The 23,262-nt window shown below is 35.1% G+C and overlaps 2 protein-coding genes across 4 annotated transcripts; one reads left to right on the plus strand and one right to left on the minus strand.

Annotated features, from left to right (window-relative positions):
* Window positions 1-5,890: 5,890 nt before the first annotated feature.
* On the minus strand, window positions 5,891-10,139 carry LOC132167731 (putative LL-diaminopimelate aminotransferase, chloroplastic). 2 transcript variants are annotated; one of them, XM_059578755.2, is made up of 10 exons: window positions 10,029-10,139; window positions 9,899-9,924; window positions 9,695-9,762; window positions 9,470-9,586; window positions 8,788-8,850; window positions 7,896-8,000; window positions 7,753-7,803; window positions 7,342-7,662; window positions 7,043-7,249; window positions 5,891-6,184 (listed from the first exon to the last, which is right to left on the minus strand). In XM_059578755.2, exons 1-10 carry the CDS (start codon window positions 10,106-10,108, stop codon window positions 5,891-5,893), a joined length of 1,332 nt encoding a protein of 443 aa, XP_059434738.1. In that variant the 5' UTR covers window positions 10,109-10,139. The 2 variants fall into 2 exon arrangements, with proteins under 2 accessions (XP_059434738.1, XP_088369827.1); XM_088513701.1 differs by having other exon boundaries at window positions 9,695-9,770; window positions 9,898-9,924.
* A 4,520-nt stretch (window positions 10,140-14,659) lies between these two features.
* LOC132185089 (S-adenosyl-L-methionine-dependent methyltransferases superfamily protein) lies at window positions 14,660-18,634 on the plus strand. 2 transcript variants are annotated; one of them, XM_059598918.2, is made up of 3 exons: window positions 14,660-14,768; window positions 16,132-17,238; window positions 18,148-18,634. In XM_059598918.2, exons 2-3 carry the CDS (start codon window positions 16,166-16,168, stop codon window positions 18,233-18,235), a joined length of 1,161 nt encoding a protein of 386 aa, XP_059454901.1. In that variant the 5' UTR covers window positions 14,660-14,768; window positions 16,132-16,165; the 3' UTR covers window positions 18,236-18,634. The 2 variants fall into 2 exon arrangements, with proteins under 2 accessions (XP_059454901.1, XP_059454894.1); XM_059598911.2 differs by having other exon boundaries at window positions 16,162-17,238.
* The last annotated feature ends 4,628 nt before the right edge of the window (window positions 18,635-23,262 follow it).

Raw genomic sequence — 23,262 nt, forward strand, 5'->3', positions numbered from 1 at the left:
TTCTTTCTTTATTCTACTTTCATCCTTTTAGAGCGGGAAAAAATAAAAATAAATTTCCTTATGTATGTTGCTATTTATGAGCGAAACATGATATTTTCTATTTTAAATGAAATTTTGAGAAATTTGCTTTTAGAAGGGCAATTTTGTCATTTTAGTTTTTTTAGACAAATTTGCCCTCTTATGGATCATCTCCATTTAATCCTTCTCCTTTTTCAGCAGTCAGCACAGTAGGGGAATGATTTTTTTTTTTTTTTTTTCTCGATAATGAAATGCAGAGAATTTTCTTTTTTTAAGTTGAGGAAAAGACTGGACTGTCCCTATATTACAATTCAGCGTTGCCATTTCATCCAATTTTACATTTAATTTTTAATAGTTTAGAAGAGACATGGCATAAAAGAGATTTCCAAAAACCTTCATAAAATATTATGGTATGCCACTATTTTACCCGTACAAACGTTTACTCCTTAAAATAGTTTGTATGGGTTAACATTTGTACGGGTAAAAATAGTTAGGGGTAATTATTTTTTTTCTTTATCAACTACAATGTTTTGGTACTTTTTTTTTCATGAACTATTAGTTTGTGCTCAAAACTCTCATTCCGCCAATCAAAGATCCATTATGTCAGTCAAAAGCGTCAATTCAGACGGTCTACCTGTTACTTTGCACCCATAAACTACAATTTATTGTCACTTTGCCTCAATGAACTACAATTCATTGTCACTTTTAGGGTTGAGCAAATTACCGACTTCCGACCTATTTTGACCGACACCAACCATTACTGACTAAATAGCGAACAATAGGCGGCATGCTTTTTTTTTTTTGTTTTTTTTTTTTTTAATTCCGAAATTTTCGGTTCAGTAAGCAGAAGAGGTTTTTTAACTGAATCGACTTTACTGACCGACTTTCAACTGACTTTACCGACAAATTTGCCACTTTTCCACATACCGACATTACCGACACCGACTTCCGAATGATACCGACTTTACCGACCGACTTTTGACTAACTTTATCGACAAATTTGCCACTTTTCCACATACCGACATTATCGACACCGACTTTACCGACTTCTGAATGATACCGACTTTACCGACCGCCATTTAGTTCAAAATGCGAAATAAAATAAAATTTGACAAAATAAATCGGTGAAATAATCGACTTTACCGACATTGTTGATTCGAAAGGCGAAAATAAAATTTTCATACTGAAACCGACATTACTGACCGACGCTCAGCCCAACTCACTTTGTCCCCATAAATTATAACACATTGTCACTTTGTTCATAGGGATCGGGTGTCACAGTTGGTAAGTTCATAGGGACAAAGTAAAAATACATTATAGTTCACGAGGGAAAAGGTAATTACTGTAAATAGTTATGAAAACATAACTATTTATGAGATGGTGAGATAAAAAATGAGATGGTGAGATCAAAATTGTGAGATAAAAATATTCAAATGTTATGAAAACAGTTTTTATTTAAAAAATAATAATAATTAAGAATTGGATATGACTAACACGTTCGCATTATGAGATAAAAATATATGAGAGCATATAACATTACTCTATTTGTACAAGATAAATGCTAGAAACCGCACCACTACTACCCCCACAATTATCCCACTATGTTGACATTACAGAGTCTAATAGCCCCTTCTTTTTTTATTTTTTTATTCTTTTTTAACAAGGAATAATCCAAGGGTTACTATACTATGTCATGTCAACATACCAGGATAATTGTGAGATGTCATTGTAATTTGTAGCATTATTTTTTTAAATACAGTGAAAGTGATTATTAGTGAGAAGAGAAATGTTATACATAATAACACTTTTATTTCACTATACTAACGTGTCAATGTGTAGTAGTTTTAGGATAAGTAACAATTTAATTTTGTCTCCATAATACATCTTCAATTTTAATTTAATATTTATCATGTTATGCCTCACTTAATGAGAAAATGTTAGTCTATTAATTAAATGATTATAATTGTCAATTTCTTATACATAAGCATGGTCCAAACAATAAGAAGATACCTCATCTAATGCCCGACATAACCGTCTCCACCGACTTTTAAATGACTTTTTTTGTTTTAACAACAATTGATCAAAAAATTGGTTGAGATGATATCGTCTATAGATATAAACTAGAAAAAGGTAGAACAATAAATGCAAGGATTGAAGGCTAGAAATGATCCAAGTGGAGGGCTTTGTGCGAAAGAAAGGGACATTGGGGTGCAGCCAAGACATAGGAGCATGCAATGAAGCCGGCCATGGGAATGGGCACCGTGGGGTCTCAGTGGACACCGGTGCACATGGGTTTGGTACTGCGTTTCAATTTCTATTCAAAGTGGGCATCATGCTGTCACTCACAGCTAAGCTTGCACTTCCTTTTATCACGTGCCAAGCTTTCAAGTCACGTGCATCAGGACCGCCTTTAATGTAATTTGTAAGCCTAATTTACTAAAGTTAAGAGTTCAAAAAAAAAAAAAAAAAAAAAAAAAAGGTCTTTTTACAAATGGCCAAAAAGAACCCTTGATGCCTTTATGCATCGACGTGTGATTTGATGTTACATACGAGTAAAATCTACTGGGTCCTACACTTGCATTATTATCTACAATACTACCTAAAAAGTAAGATATATATAATCATCCAACACTTAAATTCCGCCTCCTCATCTTCTACACTTTGAATTCATAAAGTGCCACGTGGCATACCGACGTTTTTTAGTACAATTTTCTTATAATTTTAATTGTTTTTGTCGAATTTAAGTGGTCTCAAGACATAAATATAAGAGTATATAAGTTACCGGAAAAATTGTTCGACCCTAACCCTCTAATTTTATGTAAAGTTCGTATTGGGTTTACGGGTTATGTCAAAAATTGTCATCCATTAAGTTTCATGTTGAGTTCGAGTTGTGTCGAAACATAAATATGGAACTATATAGATTAACCATAATTCGACCAATTTAATTAAACATGTAAAATTCCTCATTCTCAACCCTTTTAATGTCGTGTTGGGTTTATTTCGAATTTACGGATTGTGTCAAAATTTGACAGTTCTAAATTGACAAGTGCAACAAACAACAAATTTAATCTATATATTTTCTTATGATGTAAAAATACATACAATTACAAAGATGCACGATTCCTCAACATTGATAGACACAAACTTTTGAATGCTGAGGTGAAATAGAATATATATATATATAATCAATGAAGCAGTAACTATGGTTCAAATCGGACATTTCACAATGGGTGAAAATTCCGATGGTAACGCACAAGAGAATAAATTACACTGTTGCCCCTTCTCACCTTTTTCAATTAGAAAAAAGAAAAAAAAAAAAATGAAGCAAATTAAGCAACCCAGAATCAAGTTTTAGAAGTACCCAACGTCTCCATATCTTTTGCAGCACAAATTGTCCGAGAAGTAGTGTTTGGATGGATTTTCTTGAAACCCCAGAAGAAGCATCCACTGGATTTGTTCTGTTTGAGCTGGTGATGAATCACACCGACATTATAATCGGCTCTTTCTTCCTCTTCCGTTGTCTTCATTTTCTCCTTGTGGAGCTTTCTCAAGACGTAGATTTCAGCCAGACCATATCCCGCTGCCATTGCCCAAGAATATGGTTGTGTGTTGAATTGGTTGTTGGTTGAGATCAACGGTGATGATCCATTTATAGGCGTTTGGATTGGCTTGGGGGACAAGCAAGTGACGAGTGCAGTGACAGACCCACATGTCTTCCAATGCTTTGACTTTTTCATGGCGGCGTCCAATCCCGGAGGCAAAGACAAAAGTGATGTTAATTGGCTTGGTGACCAAGGCAAGCAACCAGGTCTACATACATTTTGATGGTTGGCAGTTGACAGGTAGGTTGCCATGTGAATTCTGAAACGTGTGAGATATGTATGCATTTTCATAAAGAGATAAATGGGAGAATTTTTGGGTGGTCGTCAGCAAAGAGGATAGATTTTATTTTATATTATGCTTTTGCACCGTATCCTCATCATTTTATAAGATCGGGATTTTCAGTAATTTAGTGTTTAAATTACTAGTAATTTGTATAATATATTGTGAAATAATTTATATAAAAGTTACATATTCAAATAAATTTTAGGCTATCATACGATTTAATTGTTTTATTAGCAATATGTTGTAGATTATACTTTGAGTCTCGTGACTATATTGACTACAATAAAAATTCAAAGTTGGTACACTTGAGCTCATACCATTTAATCGTCTTCAATATGCTGCCTTTTCTGACATATTTGGTCTCCTATTGAATAACATGTGTAATCCGTTCTCAATAAATAGGCAGTAGATATATGACAAGGACTATAAGTTAAATAATTAACACATGGTTGAATCACTCTAAAATATACTTGTATTCGCTTGGTGCATTGACACAAGACGGAAGGAGAACAACGGAAATATATAAAAAATAACAGAAAATAAGATAAACCAAGTTGATCAGAGTCTCACCGGTCAACAATGAGGTTTGGTAGAGTCCCACCACCAAGAAAAAGAGAACAATCATGCATCAAAGAAAACATATTTTTATTAATCATCATCTGATCTCCATAGAGTACACCGAACATTTAAATAGACATTGTAAAATAACTTTAAACCTAATTTGACTCACTTCGGGCTAAGCCCATTATCTAATTATAAAATAACTTTAACCCTATTCTGACTGACTATGGACCAAGCTCATTATTAAATTGCAAAATACAAACTCTTAAAATATAAAACCTAAATAAAACTAAAGACTAATTTATTATTTTCCCATCCCGCATCATGTACTAGCCCGATTTATCGTGATACGGTCAAAAAATTTTGTATCATTTCAGTGCATTAGTTGATCCGATCAAAATATCAATTAAAACTCTTTGAATTTTATATTATTTCAGAATAACATTGTAGGATAAAAATATGGATAATACTAGACATCCCAACACTTTTTTCTAAATTTTTTTTTCCAAATGATCTGGTCTATTCAATAAATAAATAGATTTATATTATTTTTTTGTCTAAAATGAATGTGGGGTCCGGATCATTTGAGAAAAAGAATTTGAAAAAAAATGTTAGGATGCTTAACAACTCTCTAAAAAATATTATTTATTTTTTATCACTTGCAAATATAAATCCTAAATCCTAGAGAGGGCTTTAAGAAGATCACTACATATTCCAACGCAGTTTTCATATTTTGGCCCAGTGGGCCTCTTCCTTTTCGTAAGGTTTGTACTTAATTCATCCAAAAAAAGGTTTGTACTTAGCATATGATTTGTCCATCGACCAAAGCTAATTACCATGGCCATACATAACCGACCAAAATCATATTGTTTTTTTATATTTTCATCATCATAAATAGATTAGCAATCATACCAACTTTTGCACAATCTTTTTTTTTTTTTTTTTTTTTAACTTTTTTATACCAATTATTATTATTTTAATTTAAAATGCATTAACAATGCTGTGTTGTGCCATATTGTTTAACATTTGTCAATTTTGTTAGGGGGCCATCCCATCATATTTCACCAAGTCAAAACATTATAAGTAACTTCTTAATAATGATGTCGGCCTTCATATAACAATTTTGAAAGGGCAAATAACTTTAGGGAAAAACACTCCATTAATCCTTTTATCAAATCCATATGTTTCCCTTAAATTTGTAAGGGTGCTATACCAATGTAACCAATCTCAAGCCAGTAAATGACATTAATTCTTATTCTTATGTATATTCGTTAACGAAAACGCTACAACAGAACGGGGGTGGATCATTTCCACTACAAACACAAAAAGAGGGGAGAAAAAAAGTAAGCGGAAATGCAGCCGGTGTTGGATCTAGCCGACCATAACCATCTTTATATATATATATAAAGAAAACTGGCAAAAGGATTCACTTATAAAGATTTTTCAGCCTCCTGGAAGCTTCCAAAATACATCCTCTATGGCCAAATGCACTGACTCGGATATACTCTTCGCCACCAGGACCAAATCCTCTGCCTGGCACTGTCACAATGTGTGTTTTCTCAAGAATTTCACTGAATATCTCCCAAGAACTATAACCAGGAAAGCGCACCCACACATATGGTGCATTTCTGCCTCCATCCACCTTCAACCCAAGAGATGCAAATGTGTCAACAATTATTTCAGCGTTGCCCCGGTAGTAATCAACCACTCTAGTTAAGGCCTGCAGAAACAAACATTCAAACAAGGAAACTATTTACTAGAATTCTCAGGAATACTCTAAAGATGTCATATATATGTTATCTAATCGGCTTGCTGTCCTGTCCCTTGTGCACATTAGATTTGATGGGGGAGGCATGACATCCTCTCACTTGTGCCCTTTTGTACATCGACATAGAACGCAAGCTAAAACCATCTAATTAGAGTGACCTGTGCACACATTAGTAATGGGGACAAATGACACCCCCACTAGTGCCCTTTGTGCACTGGCACAAGCCAAGGTCATCTAATTGAAATATTACTTGTTTCTTGTGTCCTGTGCACACATCAATAATGTGACACATGACACTCCTCATTTGTGAGATTTGGATCCCTTATTTGACAAGGGTAGAATGGTCATTACACCTTTTTTTTGGGGGACAATTCTACCCTTGTAGAAAGGATTCTTCTCCTCCTTTGTGCCCATTTGTACATTAACTCATAACACAAACCAAAGTCATCGAATTGGACTTATTCATAATCGAGTGGTTTTACGGAGTAGCTAAATTGACTGGAAATCACACATTATAAAAGCGAAAGTCACTAGTTCAAATCTCTCATTCCCTCCTCCCCTTAGAGCTGATTACTTACCAACAAAAAAAAAAAACGAAAGAAAGAAAGAAAGGGAACTAGTGTGGTAATTCTTGTTTTCATGTCAAATTTGGGTCATGTTGAGGCATATGTATAATATTATATAAGTCAACCCTAACTCGCTAATTTCATGTTAGATGCGTATAAAATATTGCCAATCATATAGAGAATTAGAACCATACAGAGAAATTAAGAATGAGTAATTGCAATAGAAAGGGTGGTAAAAACTAACCCTGTAACCTTCTTTGGAAAGGCATGCTAGTCCACCAGCTTGAGCAACACTAGATGCACCATTGAAACAGGTGCATACAATTCGATCATAATCCTTCATGACAGGAAATCCATTAGAGTACGTGAGATCTTCAGGAACCACTGTCCAACCAAGGCGAACGCCAGTAAAGCCAGCAAATTTGGAGAAGGAGGAAATTTCTATGGCAACCTGTATTCATGAAGCATAACATGATATGTTAATGTTATGATATATCATATGTTGTAATTTTTTCAACGGTCCAGATTGAGTGACAAATTAACCTCTTTGGCTCCAGGAATTTCAAAGATTGATCTTGGGCTTTCATCTGATATGTAAGTAGAATAGGCAGAGTCAAAAATGATTATTGATCCATTTGCCTTAGCAAACTCCACAAGTTGCTTTAACTGCTGCCTTGATGCAGCATAACCAGTTGGATTGTTGGGAGAGCAAAAGAAAATGATGTCTGTTCTTGAAGTTGTCGATAGGTCTGGAAAAAAGTTGTTGTCATGCCCACACTTCATGTACACAATATTCTCATACTTCCCTGTTTCCTCTTGGAACTTGCCAGCTTGACCAACAATAACACTGGAATCTATGTAAGCCTGTGTAATTATAATTAACCACACTACTCATCAGCAAGGTGACCCAAATTAAAACCAGAGAATCTTGTCAAAAAGGGTGAAAAAATTTACCGGAAAAGATGGGTCCTGTACAGCCACTGAGACATTCGAACCCAGAAGCATCTGCCAATGATCAAGATTTATAGCATATTTTTTCATTATAAAGTGATAATAATACTAATAAATTATCTGCTTTGGTAAATTATCTGCTTCACCTGAAGACGGGAAATGTCACACTGTGCACCATCTGAAACGAAAATTTCATTTCCTTTAACACCCAAATCTCTGTAAAATGTTTCTGCAATAGCCCTTCTCAATGCCTGCAGCAAGAAAATCACTTTCTATTATTTCATGGTCTAGATTAAATTTCACAACATCTTATGTTGTCACGTTATTTAATCTTTGACCCTATTTATAGTGAAATATTTCTAATGTTTAGTTATGGCTGCAGGGTTTGTTTGAGTCAGACATCATAGTTTGTCTTCTTGCCAATTGGACGACAGGCTTAATATTAGCCACATGACGGGATAAGGCAAACAAACTTCAAAGGTTATGGCAATTTTAGTGTCCTCTGCCGTTTAAGTACAACAGTAAACCGACAAAGTAGAAGGAGGAAACAGGCGACAAAACATCCTAATCTTTATGTATTCCAGGCATGGAGAAATAAATGAAACCTACTCAAAAATTTTCCTGCCTTGTGTTTGTGGAGTAAAGAATTCTGTTTTCTCGTGCTACTCGTCAAGACTGGGAAACTTTACTATCTCTGTCGAATAAGTCTCGAATACATAATTCTTCAAGGCAGGAAAACTTTACCATTTCTGTCGTGTAAGTCTCGAATATATAATTTTTTAAGGCAGGGCCACTTTACTATTTCTGTCGTATAAGTCTCGAATACATAATTCTTCAAGACAGGACAACTTTACTATCTCTGTCGTATAAATCTCGAATACATAATTCCACTCATAAACCTTTTTTTTTTTAAAAAAAAAATAATAATTTCTTATGTTTTTCTGCTTCTTTGAGTCCGTATCCATAAAAGTATAGGCATATATACCAACCAAAATAATAAATTCATAAAAAGCACTAAAAGTGCCACTAGTACTGTACCATATTGCCTTGCTCAGCTCCATACCCTCTATAACCTTGAACAGTTGATAGAGCATGCGCATGCTGCAAAACAGAAGAAAACAGCATATATAATTGTTTTTTCAGAACCAAAAATTGATGGGATTTTCTGAAGAGAGCCCTTTTTGGCCGGTAGCTATGAGTTCCTTTTCTCTAGTAAAATTAAACTTGTAGGCTGAAAACTCTAGACCAATCGACAAAAGGCATACAGCCACAAGTTCTGTCCCACAAGTTGGACTTTAAGTGGTGGAAATGGAAACTGATGATGACAAAAAACCTTCTTCAACTTAGACATGCACATAGAAGTGCACAGTGAGCTATTACTGCATACAACTGAGACACAATATAAATTAGCTTTTGGATCAATAAGAGCATGTAAAAAAAATCAAGAGATAGATTTTCACTGCTACATAGATAAAAGTCTACTAAAGAACAATTCTTATGATAAATATATTTTTCTTGGCGAAAAAGAAGATATTAAAGCCAGCACAATATTTCTTCCACTCTATCAGACAAAAACTTGTGATACTGGTCTTGGCTCGGTGGTAAGAAGATGGGGAGTGGTCAGGGAAGTCTTCTAAATCTTTCCTATACAAAAAAAAAAAAAAAAAAAAGGAAAGGAAAAAGAATAGTTATATGAAACATTTGAAAGCCAGAAATTTACCTCCGCCATAGCAGATGTTATGATGTCTGGTATAGGCTGTGTAGTATCACCAATGCCAAGTCTTATCAACCTTGCATGAGGAGACTTCTGAGTGTGTTCCAACTCATGCCTGGATATCTGCTTAACAAACAGTAATTAATGGCTATCTAACGAAGCAAAAGTGAAATAAGGCTGCAAAAAAAAGAAAGAAAAATCATGACAGTGGACGATTCAGAAGCTGCTGACCTCGGGAAACAAATATCCACTTCGCAGTTTCTCCATATTGGCATTGCGTGGGACACTTGTGCAATGACCTGTGATCTCATTAATTACATTGCATATAGGTTAGTCTGAGCCATTTAATAGTCTGCAAAATTCTACCAAGATTTATTTTTATATATAGAGAACATTTGAGTGCTTTATGCAGATGCATGCATTGCAGTGACTTACCACTCTTCTCATTGCTCAAGTTTGAACTGTAAATCACCCAGGAAACACAAGAATGGAGCTAATTAAATGAGTACCATAAATAGAAAAGTTAGTGAGACAATAACATTTATCTAAGGTCTTTAGCAACAACCTGGTACTCCAAGTTGTGTTAGGTTGTAATGAAACTGCATAAGGTATGCGAATGCGTGATGATAGTTGACAGTAGAGCATTTTTCTGTTTCAAAATTTTGCTTCAATATCAAACTCCTCTATGTTTTCTCAATTGAGAGCTAGCTAGGTCTCTCTCTATATATATAAATGAAGCTGAGGGTGTCTACTGTCCAGCACACATCACAAACATGCCACGAAATGTTCCTAAAAAGCAATGTGCAACCTGGGACAATTTCAGTTGTGGATATGAAACAGAATTTTCTTAGGTGGTTCCAAGAAACAAACAAATGTGGAAGAAGCCACCAGTGCACAAGGCTTCCTCTTTTCGATACATTTTCCTGGACTGTGACAATGAGCTGCCGCATAAAGTTAATTTCCACACAACCACTCCATGTATACTTAACCTTTTTGCGTGGAAAAAAATTCAGACACGGCCTTTTCTCTGAACCTATCCCATTTTTTTTATCAAGTCCATATAGACTGACCTGACCCCCACGCAGAGAAATCGTACAACTTTCAAAGAAAGTTGTCATTATAATAGAATTAAGGGAGGCTACTTGAATGCAAACAAAAAGAAAAATAATTTGGCCATTTGGCAGAACTGATCATGACTTTCTAAGCTTCAACTCTGTAAGAACCCACGTGGTGATTGGCTGCTGAAAGAAGTCGTGGAGCAATTGGATTGGGCCTTAAATTAATCACATGGCACATTTTCAATATGATGGTGACTTAACATGACACCCACAAACTAAAAGTATTCCAGTTAACCCTCTGAAAAGCAAAGAGAAAATTACTTGAATGAAGCTTCAGAAAACTTGAACCACAATTTCTCAGGAAACCACATTTATATTGCAGGTAAAGAGCAATCGCCAGGAACAAAAAAGAAAGCAAAAAAAATTCAGGAGTCAACAAATGAATAAATATATAAAAATGCATGCTACTAGAATAGTGGAAAATAATACACAAGTTGCATTAAAACCAGACCTACAAAAAGAACCCCATAAGCAACTGTCAACATGCACGTTTCCTTGAATTTTTTGAAGGGTTTCAACGTTTCTGGAGGATTTCAATGTTCAAAAGAAAAAAAAAAAACGTGAGTTTGAGCGAAAGCCTCCTTTTTTTCAGGCCTCTTTATCAACAAAGTAATTAGTGCAGACGATATTATTCATGATCAATTTCTTGTGTTTTGATTGGATCTTTCATGAAGTCATCAACAGCTCCATTTGGTCAGATCTTTTTTTAGAGGATTTTCAAGTAAAAAAAGTTCTGTTTACTTGTCAAAGTTCCATACTCCATTTTTGACGAGATCCTTTGTACTTTACATTATAGATTTTTTATATTTTAACCAATTAATTATTTTATGGGCCTCACATGGGATCCTTAATAGAATTCACACAAGGCGTACAAAAGATTTCAAGAGATATCCTCCTAGAAAATACCAACTTGTCCTAAGACCAAAAACTCCATGAGGATCAAATTGCTATACATATTGGGTAACTCTTTTCACACATTTTTTTTTTCCAACTTTTTATCAGTTAAAAACTAAAAATGACCACCAAAAAAAAAAAAAATTACTAACCTTAATTATCTGGGTCCTGTCTCATATCATATAACATATTCTCTGGATCCAACACATACTAAAAATACATCTCTCTTCATAACCCAATCAAAAAAAAGGTGGATTTGGACCCCCTTCACCCTTGGGCCAATTCTCTGTTAAGTCTGCCCATGAGCTGGAACAGAGTTGTCCTTCAAACCAACCATGCCCCTGCCCTGGAAATTGGAAAACCTTATGAAAACTCAACCTGACAGCATGGGCTTAAGCTTCTCCATTAGAAGAAGGCCTGGAATTCCCTCCCCACCAGAACAAACACTCTTGAATACAAAACCCAAATTGTCCATGAAGCCTATCTTTGCCCAGCATTGTATGCCAAACCCATCCAGAGACAATCCAGACACTTTTTCCCTTTGAAAAACCAGCAAATCCCCACCTGGATCCAAGCTATTCCCAATCCAACCCCATTCCCTCCTTGCAATCCCTCTCAATGACGCCCATAACTTTCTGATCCTTGCAGTCAACCCTTATATATGGACATTCTTTGGTTTACCATAAACTATATAGACTATAGTCCACAAAGAATCCAAACCTGACACCCCTGCCACCCTTCAGCTTGTCCTAAAAACCTTCCCAGACCATAAAAAAGCCAGAAGAATGGTCTCCCCCTGGTCACTTAAAGTTAAAGGTCAACTCTTTGATGTTGCTATATGCCCTTCTTTTTCCAAACAGGATCTCTCTAGTTTATTTTGGACCGGAGAATATCTAGTTAATGGTCAGGATCTCTTTAAAGAGATCCTGACGCCATAAATAGGATGTATGTCCCATTAATAACAAAATATATATATAATAAAAATTTATAAAACAAAATTATAAAAAATTAAGGGGTGGCCGGACCACCCTAGCTAAAATGGGGTGGTCCAGCCACCCCCTATGGCCAAGAGCCACCCCTTTATTTTTTTTATTAATTGATTAATTAATTTTTTTAATCTGAAATTTATATTTTTTTTTTTAGTGAGACAAGTGTCCTATTTGTGACTGTAACTATAAACTAAATATTCTCCAATCCATTATGGACCGGAGAAGATCATATTCCTCTTTGTCCACTAGCTAGTAGCAGTGCAGTTAGCATCATCAAATAAAAAATTCATCTGTGTGAAATTTTCAATCAATTTAAATGCTAAATGCTAACTAATGGGGTAATTTATAGCCGTATAAATGTGTGCTAGTTGAAAAGATGAAATGTCACCTTTTAAAGTTTAATAATGTAAGTGACAAAAGGGTGATATTTTGTGTTTTTTGTGTTTTTTTTTTGAAAAAAAAAAATTGTAGGCCAGAAAGACCAATTGTAGTTATCATACTTGAGCATGACCATAATAGTACATACCCATTAAGAGCCGCATATAAAAAGTCTATTAATAATGCAAGTGACAAAAGGGTAATATTTTGGGGTAAGTGTATTTTTTCTCTTCCTAATAATATTGATTTCTCATGTCTCATATAACATACTTGTAAGCTGACCAGGCATGTGTTTATAGGTGAGAAGAGAGTCAACAGCATTAATACGCGATAAATGTTAGGGGTCAATAAATTCTTCATATTTGGCCTATATTCCCTTACAATTAACTATTGAATTTATAGATTTATGTAAATAGAACATGATCCTCTCCAAAATAGACTGGAGAATATCCAGTAAATTGTCAAGATCTCTCTAAAGAGATTCTAAGGTCATAAATAGGACACATGTCTCATTAATAAAAATAAGAATAAAATAATATATTTTAAAAATAATTAAAAAAAAATAATTTTAAAAAACTAAGGGGTGGCCGGCCACCCCAATGGAGGTGGTCGACCACCCCCATGGCCCTTTGGGGTGGTCCGGCCACCCCCAAGCGCCAAATCAAAAAAAAAAAAAAAATTGAATTAGTCCTTGGGGGTGGCCGGACCACCCCCAGCCCCAACTTGGGTGGCCGGACACCCCTTGGTTTTTTAAAATTTTTTATTATTTTCTTTGTTAATTATTTTTAAAAATATATATTATTTTATTATTATTTTTTTGTTAATAAACATGTCTTTTTAGTTTTTAGAGAGATCATTACCATTAACCGGATATTCTACAATGCAAAATAAATTGGAGAGGATCTTGTTCCTACGTAGATTTCATATAAATTAATAATGGATCCCACAAATTCAATGATTGATTGTATAAAAATATGAGCTAAAGATCTAATTTATATTAGGGTAAAGTCCACATACCCCCCTCAAACTACCACCCAATTGATAATATCTCCCCCAAACTTTCAATTGTGACAATGTCCTTCTCAAACTATCAAAACATTGTCAATGTCCCCCCCAAGACTAGCCATAGGACAAAAATGCCCCTATAAATTTCTCAATAAGACAAAAATACCCCTATAAAGTCAAAAAAAAATTGATTTTTTAAAAACGAAAAATTTTAATTGAAAGATAATATTTAAAAAAAAAACAATTTTTTTTAAACAAAATTTTTTAATTTTTTTTTAAACGGAAATTTTTAATCTTAAAAAAAACTAATTTTTTTATTTAGTTTTAAAAAACAAAAAATTTCATTTTATTAAACGAAAATTTTATTTTTTTAAACGTAAATTTTTATTTAAATAAAATTATAAAACAAAAATTAAAAAAAAAAAAAAAAAACGAAAATTTTCAATTTTTATAAAAAAAAAAAATCGAAATTTTTTTAATTTTTTTCTTATAAAATTGATTTTTTTTTAAAAAAAAAAAAAAAAAAATTGGCCATCGTTTGGATTTTTTTTTCTTTTCTTTTTTGTTAGTTTTAGGTTTTTTCTAGAAGTTTTAGTTTTTTTTTTTTCTTTTCTTTTTTTAATTTTACTAAGGGTAATTTGGTCATTGGGGGAACATTGACAATTTTTGGTAGTTTGGGGGGATATTGTCACAATTGAAAGTTTGGGGGGACATTGTCAATTGAGTGGTAGTTTGAGGGGGTTAAGTGGACTTTCACCTTTATATTATTTAAACGCTTATCGGACGGGCACCAAGGAGAAGCTCATATTATTTAACATACACCTCTCCTCGTCTTAGGACTTCTGCATAACAAAATCTCTATCTAACACGCTCAAAACCCTAACCCTCTGTTCCTCACCAAGTTCGAATTTTTTCAATCAGGTCAGTTTCTCACATCTCTCCCTCTATATATATATATATATAGTTGATTGATTATTTCGAATTTTCTCAACGCTGTATATTTTCCTTGATTTACATATTTGTGAAAGCCCCAGGTTAGATTGTATTGCTGAAGCCTGTGTTAGCTCAACCGAAGAAAATACATTCTTCCGCATGAAATATCACTAATTTTTAACCCTAAGTGATTATCTGAAGTGAAAATGCGCGTGTATCATTGGGCCTCAATAAGGAGAATAAAATATAGGATGATTAGCTGAGAGGCTTTGCTAAAAGGAAGTTTGGATAACAGTTCTGAATCTTACTCTGTTTTTTTTAAAAAAAAAATGTTTATCATCTGAGAAAAAAAATGAAAACCTGCACTTAATTAATACAATTACTTATTTGATAGTGAAATTTTGAGATTGAAATCAGACAAGGACCAATTTTGGCCAGCTTATCTGATTTAGCAAAATAAATCTATATGGTACTCCTTAAAGAATAATATGAAATCAGGGGAATTTAGCAAAATACTTCCTCAACTATAACCCGCATTTCAGTCTTCATGGCAGCATGGGTAATAATGCTTGATATTCATAGAGCATGGGGTTTCAGGATTGAAGACTGAAATCCACCGGAAAGATGCATAGAGTCGGGCATCACTTACAAATGTATTGGCATCTTCATGTCTCATGAAAAGTTGGTTTAACCTTAGCATTCACACTTCAAGTTACCAAAATCATTTATCACTGATTTCCCCATGTAAACTTGACAACTGTGTAGTACTTGGTTACTTTCTTACAAAATCACATGAGTTGCTTTCCTGATAGATTTTAGGTCCCTGGTTGCTGGGAGGAAAGATTACTCATATTATGCCTGATAAAAATATAATTGAGAAATGACAATCATACTTATCAAAAAACAACTTAGGGGCAGTTGAGGTGCTAACCAATTTGTGCCTTTTCTCCCCTCCTGACCTAGTTGCAGTGTTGCTTACTTAAGAATAAGAACGCTATCGTTAGCAGCTTCTATTATGATTTTTCTGTTTTTCCCTAATTTTCCTAGTTATCTATTTTTGCGTTTGATTTATATCACAGAATTCAAAAACTGTTTGTCGGGGATAGAATTATTATGGAACCTTTCTGATTCTTTTTATCTTCCAAATCTTGTTTCAACATACACCATTACATTGCTTCTATCATCTGTATAGTAGGTCTCAAACCTCATCTCTTCAGATTCGTGACATGAATGTCATACATTTTTAACTTATTATCCTTGGTCTTTTATGATGGGTCCTTGAAACTTCATCTCTTGGACTTATGACATGAATGTCAGAATTTGTTAACTTATTATCCTTGATATCCTGCAGGGTCATTTCTGATTACATTTAAATTTTCAGGTGGATGCTTTATAATGTTCTAAGAGTAATTAGATGCTTCTATCAATCCCAGCACGCCTGTAGTGTGCTCACTATAGCTCATAGTCTCCGTCAGTCAGGAATTTTCAGCACTATGAGAGAAGTCAACATAAAAGGTGCCTCTGGTTTATGTACTCTTGTATCTGATGGACAATCTGAAATCCCTCAATCTGTATCAGATAGTGAGAACATGGGAAAGTCATTCTTTAGTGTACAATCCACCCCTGAAATTGAAAAGAAGTATGTCCATCATGTTTATGATGCTATTGCTCCTCATTTCAGTTCCACCCGGTTTGCTAAGTGGCCAAAAGTTGCTACCTTTTTATCATCTTTGCCTTCAGGATCTCTCGTCCTGGATGCGGGATGTGGCAATGGTAAGTACTTGGGTTTGAATCCTGATTGCTTTTTCATAGGATGTGATATAAGTGCCCCCCTTATCAAAATCTGTGCTGATAGAGGGCATGAGGTTCTGGTTGCAGATGCTATAAATCTTCCATATAGAACTGATTTTGGTGATGCAGCGATCTCTATTGCCGTATTACATCATCTAAGTACAGAGATTAGGAGAAAAAGAGCAATTGAAGAATTAGTTAGAGTTGTCAAAAAGGGTGGCCTAGTTCTGATAACAGTTTGGGCTGTAGAACAAGAGGATAGATCATTGCTTGCCAAGTGGACTCCACTTTCAGAAAAGTATGTTGAAGAGTGGATAGGACCAGGTAGTCCTCTTGCTCGTAGTCCGTCATCCTTGCCATTAGAAAGCATCCCTGAAAATGAGGATAATGGTTCGAGAGACCATATAGAAGATTCCATGGAGAAGATGCATGAAACTCCACATCTAACCTCTGAAAGTAAATATGATTCACTGTCCCTTAAGCATGAAAAGAATACCAAGAATCAACAAGAGTATTTTGTTCCTTGGCACTTGCCTTATCATCGTGCTGAAGTAAGTGGTGCTTCTGCTTGTGCTCTTGCAAATGGTCTTGCAAAGAAAGATGATAAAAAGGGTGCTGTAGTGTACAACAGATATTACCATGTTTTCAGTGAAGGCGAGCTTGAAAGGTAACTTATTACTTTCTTTTATATGTTTCCATGTGGATTTTTATTTTTACTTTTTATTAATCGTTGATTGTATAACTACTTGTGAATGTGTGATTTTCTAATAATTGGTTGTGAATAGCTTAAAAGGAAATTCTGGTCTATCGAGCAAGAGGTCTATCGTTTCCTCTTGCTCGAATTGTCTTATATGTAAGCTAGCTGGCTTAGAATATGTGCCCACTAGGACTCGATTTCGATCCAACCATAATATAGATCTCTGACATCAATGTATCATCTGCACCATACTGGATTTAAATGTATAGCATGCATGAATATATTGGATAACACTGAGATGCTTTGGGAGAGTGAAGAAGGCAAGATACATGAGGATCAGCCCAAGAGGACATGCATATAGGTGACTTCAGTAATAAACGTATTTAATGTGTAGCAATATCAGCCAATTTTATTAACTTGTCTTAGTGTGTGGGGAGATTGAGTTGATTTTTATAGGATATGGATGTAAGTCAGGATTTCCCTGTATCAGTTGCATAATTTGAATTCTTATATTTATGCAAGTTAAGACCATTTACAGCACAAGGAGGGTGCCTATTGTGCCAATTGAAAGTCCTCAAATGAAAAGAGGCCCATTGATGGTAGTGGTTTTGAACAAATCCCAGGAAATTCATAGTAACGTTTGATGATCTTTCGCCACTTTCAAGCATGCAACTGGACATAATCTTTCATGTTTTTCCAGCTTTTTTGTTAATTCTATTTCGAGATTTCTGAAAAAGACTAAATATTTTGCTTTTGTTTGATTCTATAATCTCTCTTTTTTCTTTTTCTTTTTTTTCCCATGTATTCATTCATGCTTTGACATGCATGTGTACACATGATGCATGATATTTCTTCCTCGTTTATCATACCTTTATGCAGGTTAGCATCTGGTATCGACAATGCAGTAATTGTTGATCAATTTTATGACAAATCAAACTGGTGCATCATTCTTGAGAAAATATTATGACCCATCAAACATGCTGTCATGCTGAGACGGGGGTAAGGATCTAAATGGATCATTTATTAATGTGGGAAACGGTTGATCTTTTCTGGAAGGGGATGGCCTCTGCAAACTCTCGCACTGCTCAGAAATGGCCCCATGTGCACCTACCAGAGGAAGTTAGGTGTTAAGATGGTAAGAGCACTGATTATTTCATTTATGGTGAACTCTTGGCCTCGTGTAAGGTGGCGAAACACTGGCTTTCTGTTTGTGTTTGTGTGTGGTTGAGAGGTGTTTTATGTTTATCCCTTTGGGGAGAGGGAGAGAGAGAGCAGATTGAAGGGAATTATGCATGGGGCTTCAAAGAAATATCATGCATCATGTGTTCACGTCAAATAAAAAATGTACCAATTACTATCGAATGATGAGCCTTTTTTTTTTTCCAGAAAGTTGCTCATTAACTTAAATAACTTCATCCGACTTTAATGAAAGATAAGTTAGGGAGCTCTCGTCTCTCTTACCCTCTTTATGAGTGCTTGATTCCTTCTAGCGAGTGTTGACCGGAGTGGAGGGAACAGCTGAGTCTCCTCAATCTTCTTTCTTTTTTCTTTCTTATTTTCTTTTTTTGCCTGCAACTTGGAAGCCAAATCTATTGTGCGTCCACTCCCTCTGCCTCCAATGTACCTTTGCCAACCCGGGATTCACTTGCTGCCCTACTCGTCCGTGCACTCGGCTTGCATGCGTACTGGGCTTGGGCCGTAGGCTCCTATCTAGACCAAGTATTTGGGCCTAATATAACGGCAACCAACAGCTCGGCCTGCCTCTCAAACGAAAGGGTAAGGACCAAGGAGAGATGCAAAGTAAAAGAATCATCCCCCCATACCACCTCAACAACCATGTAGGGTGGCATAAGCGTTGAGCCACTACCCTACACAGTACACAGGACATGCCTTTGCCTCATTGAAGGACACCAACAAGGGTATAGCCCGTGATCGAGAGTGTCACATGGCCTGGACCATGCACAATTGAGCCCTTCATCCATTTGAGACCCTTTTACTCAATTTATTTCGATGTAAAATGGTTTTCAAAAAATAATTTTTGCATTTTATGGTGTTTACTGCGACGTAAAATAGTGGTCAACGGAAAATATTTTCCTTTTGACCAAAAATTCTTCTTTAAATTTCAGAAAATGGTTTATGATTTTCAAAACCGTAAACCATTTTTTCGACTTTGAGCATCTCATTCTCAAATCGATGACCCGCCCAAGACCTTGTTGGGACCCACTTGGGACTTGCCCAGGACCCCGCCAGGACCTACCTAGGCTCTGACCGAACCTGAACGGGACCCACTTGGGCCTACCTAGGACCCGCCCTGGAGTTAATCAGGACTTGCCCGGGATTTGACTGGGACCCACTTGGGACCTGACCTGGACTTGCCCGGGACCCCGCCGGTAGAGGTGTCAAAAAATACCAGGAAACAAGAAACTAGTAACCGGGTACCCCGATTCCGGTTTTTGGCACCTGCTTATAATAATAATAATAATATATATATATATATATATGAAAAAAAAATGGAACCCTCCAATCCCACATATTTTTAATATACTCCAAGATAGGGGTATCAATGCGGGCGGTTAAAAACTGCCCACTAACTGCTAACCGTTTAACCGTTTAACCGTATTAACCGCCTAACCGCTATAACCGCCTAGCGGTTATTGGGTTTACTAATCGTAACCACTAACCGCTAACCGCCTTTTTATATAATATATTTTTATAATTATAATTATAAAAATATTTATACATATAACATAATCACTTGATTCTTAAATCACATTTTTTTTTAAATAATTAAATCACAATTTGAGTATTAATATATTATCACTATAATTTATTTGATTATATCATATAATCACTTGATCATTAAATCACAATTTTTTTAAAAATAATTAAATCACAATTTGAGTATTAATATATTAATTATCACTATAATTTATATGATTATATCACATGATCAATTGATCATTAAATCATTTGATTATATAATAACAAATTATACATATATAATATGACATAACTCATAAGTATACCAATTCATACTAATACAATAATTAAATATCTAGAGACTTATTTCTAATGTATATTATAAACTTATAAGTCTATATATGTTATAAGTCTATATAAGTCTACATATGCATATGAATAATATAAATGTATAATATTAATACTTCATCATATGATTTAATAACAATTCAAATACTTTATTCAAGACTTCAAGTGAATCATATTATTAATGTACAATGATGATATGATTTGTATAATATCAAATTAAGTAATTGACATTGAATTAAACAATGACCAACGTGTTACTTATAAACACAATTTAAGTATTAATGTATTATCATTATATGTTGTGATAGTTGTCTGAATACTGAACTTTTTTTTTATATGTTGTGTTAAATTTTTTTTTTTTTTTTTTAAAAAAAAAAGTTAACCGGTTATGATTTAATATTTAAGGAAATTTTTTTAAAGTACAAGTAAATGTAAAGAGGGTAAAAAAAGAGAGCCAAAAAACGCCCAAAAAGCCCAAAAAAAAGAAGCCCAAAAAGCCCTAAAGAAAGCTCAAAAACGCCCAAGAAACCCAAAAAAAAGTTCAATTTTGAAAAAGCGGTTACCGGGCGATTATCTATTTCACTAACCGCTAACCGGCGATTAGTGGTTGCGGTTAGTGAAATCTACTAACCGCTAAGACGGTTACGGTTAGCTGTTATTGGCAGTTGGAAGTCCCACATTGCCTGGGTATTAAGGAAATTGGTCATTTATAAGGGTGAGGGGAAACCTCAACTCTTGAGCTAGCTTTTGGGTTGAGTTAGGCATAAGACCCATTTCTAATATGATATCAGAGCCTAGCCCAATTGGCTGTGGCCCACCATCACCCTGACAATAATTACTAACTGTAACCGCCTTGACACCCCTATTCCAAGAGGGACCCATACTGGAGAAAACGTGAGTGGTTGAGTGACTTTAGATAAGGGTAAATATATTTAAAGTCCTTAGGTTAACACGCCAATTTTTTTTTTTTTTTTGACAATTTACTCCCTGGGTCAAAATGCCAAGAAAATTCCTACGGTCAAATTTTTTTAACTGCTGTTATATTGTCGGCATAATAAATTTTTATTAATTCAATTTAAAAAATTAAATAAAAATTAAAAAAATAAAAATAAAAATAAAAATTGAAGGGGTGTCCAAAAGCCATCCCTGGCCACCCCAAAACACCACGAGCCACCCCATGGGTGTGGGCCACCCCTAAACCCAAGGATGATATAGAGGTTAAAGCTACTGAAAACCTACTTGGCTATGAAGTTTGTTCATCAGAGGATGATATAGAGCAGGAAAGCATCATGTCCAATGTGCTAGACCCTGGAGTCCTGGACTCAGAAAAAAAGAAGAAAAAAGAAAAACAGAAGTCAAACATATAACAAAAAACAAGTTCAGTAGTGGCTTTATCAGCGGTCCATGTGAAGGGTTGAGGCCAAGGGCTGGGAAAGATGCAACGAGTAGATGTGGGATTGACATCAGTAAAACAGACGACGAAAAGCCTTAAAAAGGAGGCATATCCTTTTTACTTAAAAAATGGAACCCTCTAAGCTTGCTTTTCTATCAAAAGAAGGCATATCATTTCTTCTAAATTCAAGTTAACTTGTCCAATGAGCCGTTTTGAGTTGGGTGTTGAATAAGTCCAAAATATAATTTTTCTTAAAAACTAGTTACTTGGTCCAGATAACTTGGTACAAACTGGAACTGGCCAGTTAACTGGGACACCGGGAACCGGTTACCCGGTTTCGATTTCCCAAAATCAATAACTGGGGTACCTCGGTTCCGGTTCTAGGTTTTATCCAATAACCGAGAATCGAGACCGGGTTGACATCCCTACCCGCCAGGACCTACCCAGGACTTGACCGAGACCCCGCCGGGACCTAACCGGGACCCGACCGGACCTGCCTGGGACCTACCAAAGACTTGACAGAGACCTGCCCGGGACCCCACCGGGACTTGACCGGGACTCGTCGAAAAATATTTTTAGCGGAAAACATTTTTCTTGAAAATGATTTCTTAGAAAACATTTTCCGGTATTTGGCATATACGGAAAATCAGGCGAGTCCTGGTCGTCGGAAAACACTTTCCGGTATTTGGTGTGTATGCAAAATTATATTAAACACTAAATTACAAAAATGTCCCTATCGGGTCTTGGGCTGTTGGGCGGGTCTTGCTAGGGTCTCGGGCTGATCCCGACGGGGTCCTGATAGGGTCTAGGCGGGGTTCGGTCGGGTCTCGGGTGAGTCGCAGTGAGGTCCTTGTGGGACTCGGTTCGGTCACTTCTAAGACTTGGTCATGACATATTTGTAATTTATAGTTTAATATGATTTAATGAAAAAAAAAATATATATATATATATATAAAAAAAATATTAAAAATTAATTAATTAATTTTCTGTGCGCGTAATAAACTTAGTAAAATGTTTTGGACAAAAATATTTTTCCACGCGTAACTTAAATGTTCAAGGGCCTGCAAAAGAAAATGAAATGTGCAAAAGAAAATGAAATGTAAGCAAGAAGGCTTGCAGGTTCATTATTTTCAATTAAACAATTGGCTTTAATTGTTAAACTATTCTTCTTTTCACTTTTATTTTATTTTTTCAAAACAAAGATATTATCAAATAACCCAAAACATAAGCCATTCAAAATTATTTTTAATTTTATGTAAAATTCAAACACTTTTTTTTTTTTAAAAAAAAATCACCATCCAAAACAAATTCCCATGTGAAACAATTTAAAAAAAATATAACATTGAATCTCTAAGAATGAAGGCAGCCTATTGGGATTGAGACACGACATAAATAAATCTACAAGTTTTCTTATCGAGTATCTCTTTTTTTTAGGCGTATGCCTATTGGGACCATGTTATTTATTTTTTGATTCGACATATGTTAAAAAGCATTAAATACTTTTTCTTGACAAAAATGCAATACCATTCGTTCATTTCAAGCAAAATTGTGAA

This window comes from Corylus avellana, chromosome 2, assembly GCF_965113065.1.
Source record: "Corylus avellana chromosome 2, dhCorAvel1.hap1.2, whole genome shotgun sequence".
Taxonomy (NCBI): domain Eukaryota; kingdom Viridiplantae; phylum Streptophyta; class Magnoliopsida; order Fagales; family Betulaceae; genus Corylus; species Corylus avellana.

Coding starts and splice junctions, on each gene's coding strand:
- LOC132167731 (XM_088513701.1), bottom strand. CDS start 10,108: ATGCTCTACTGTCAACTATCATCACGCATTCGCATACCTTATGCAGTT. Junction 9,771..9,897: donor TTGAGCAATGAGAAGAGTGG/TAAGTCACTGCA, acceptor TGTAATTAATGA/GATCACAGGTCATTGCACAA. Junction 6,185..7,042: donor TTTCCAAAGAAGGTTACAGG/GTTAGTTTTTAC, acceptor TTGTTTCTGCAG/GCCTTAACTAGAGTGGTTGA.
- LOC132185089 (XM_059598918.2), top strand. CDS start 16,166: ATGCTTTATAATGTTCTAAGAGTAATTAGATGCTTCTATCAATCCCAG. Junction 17,239..18,147: donor AGTGAAGGCGAGCTTGAAAG/GTAACTTATTAC, acceptor ACCTTTATGCAG/GTTAGCATCTGGTATCGACA.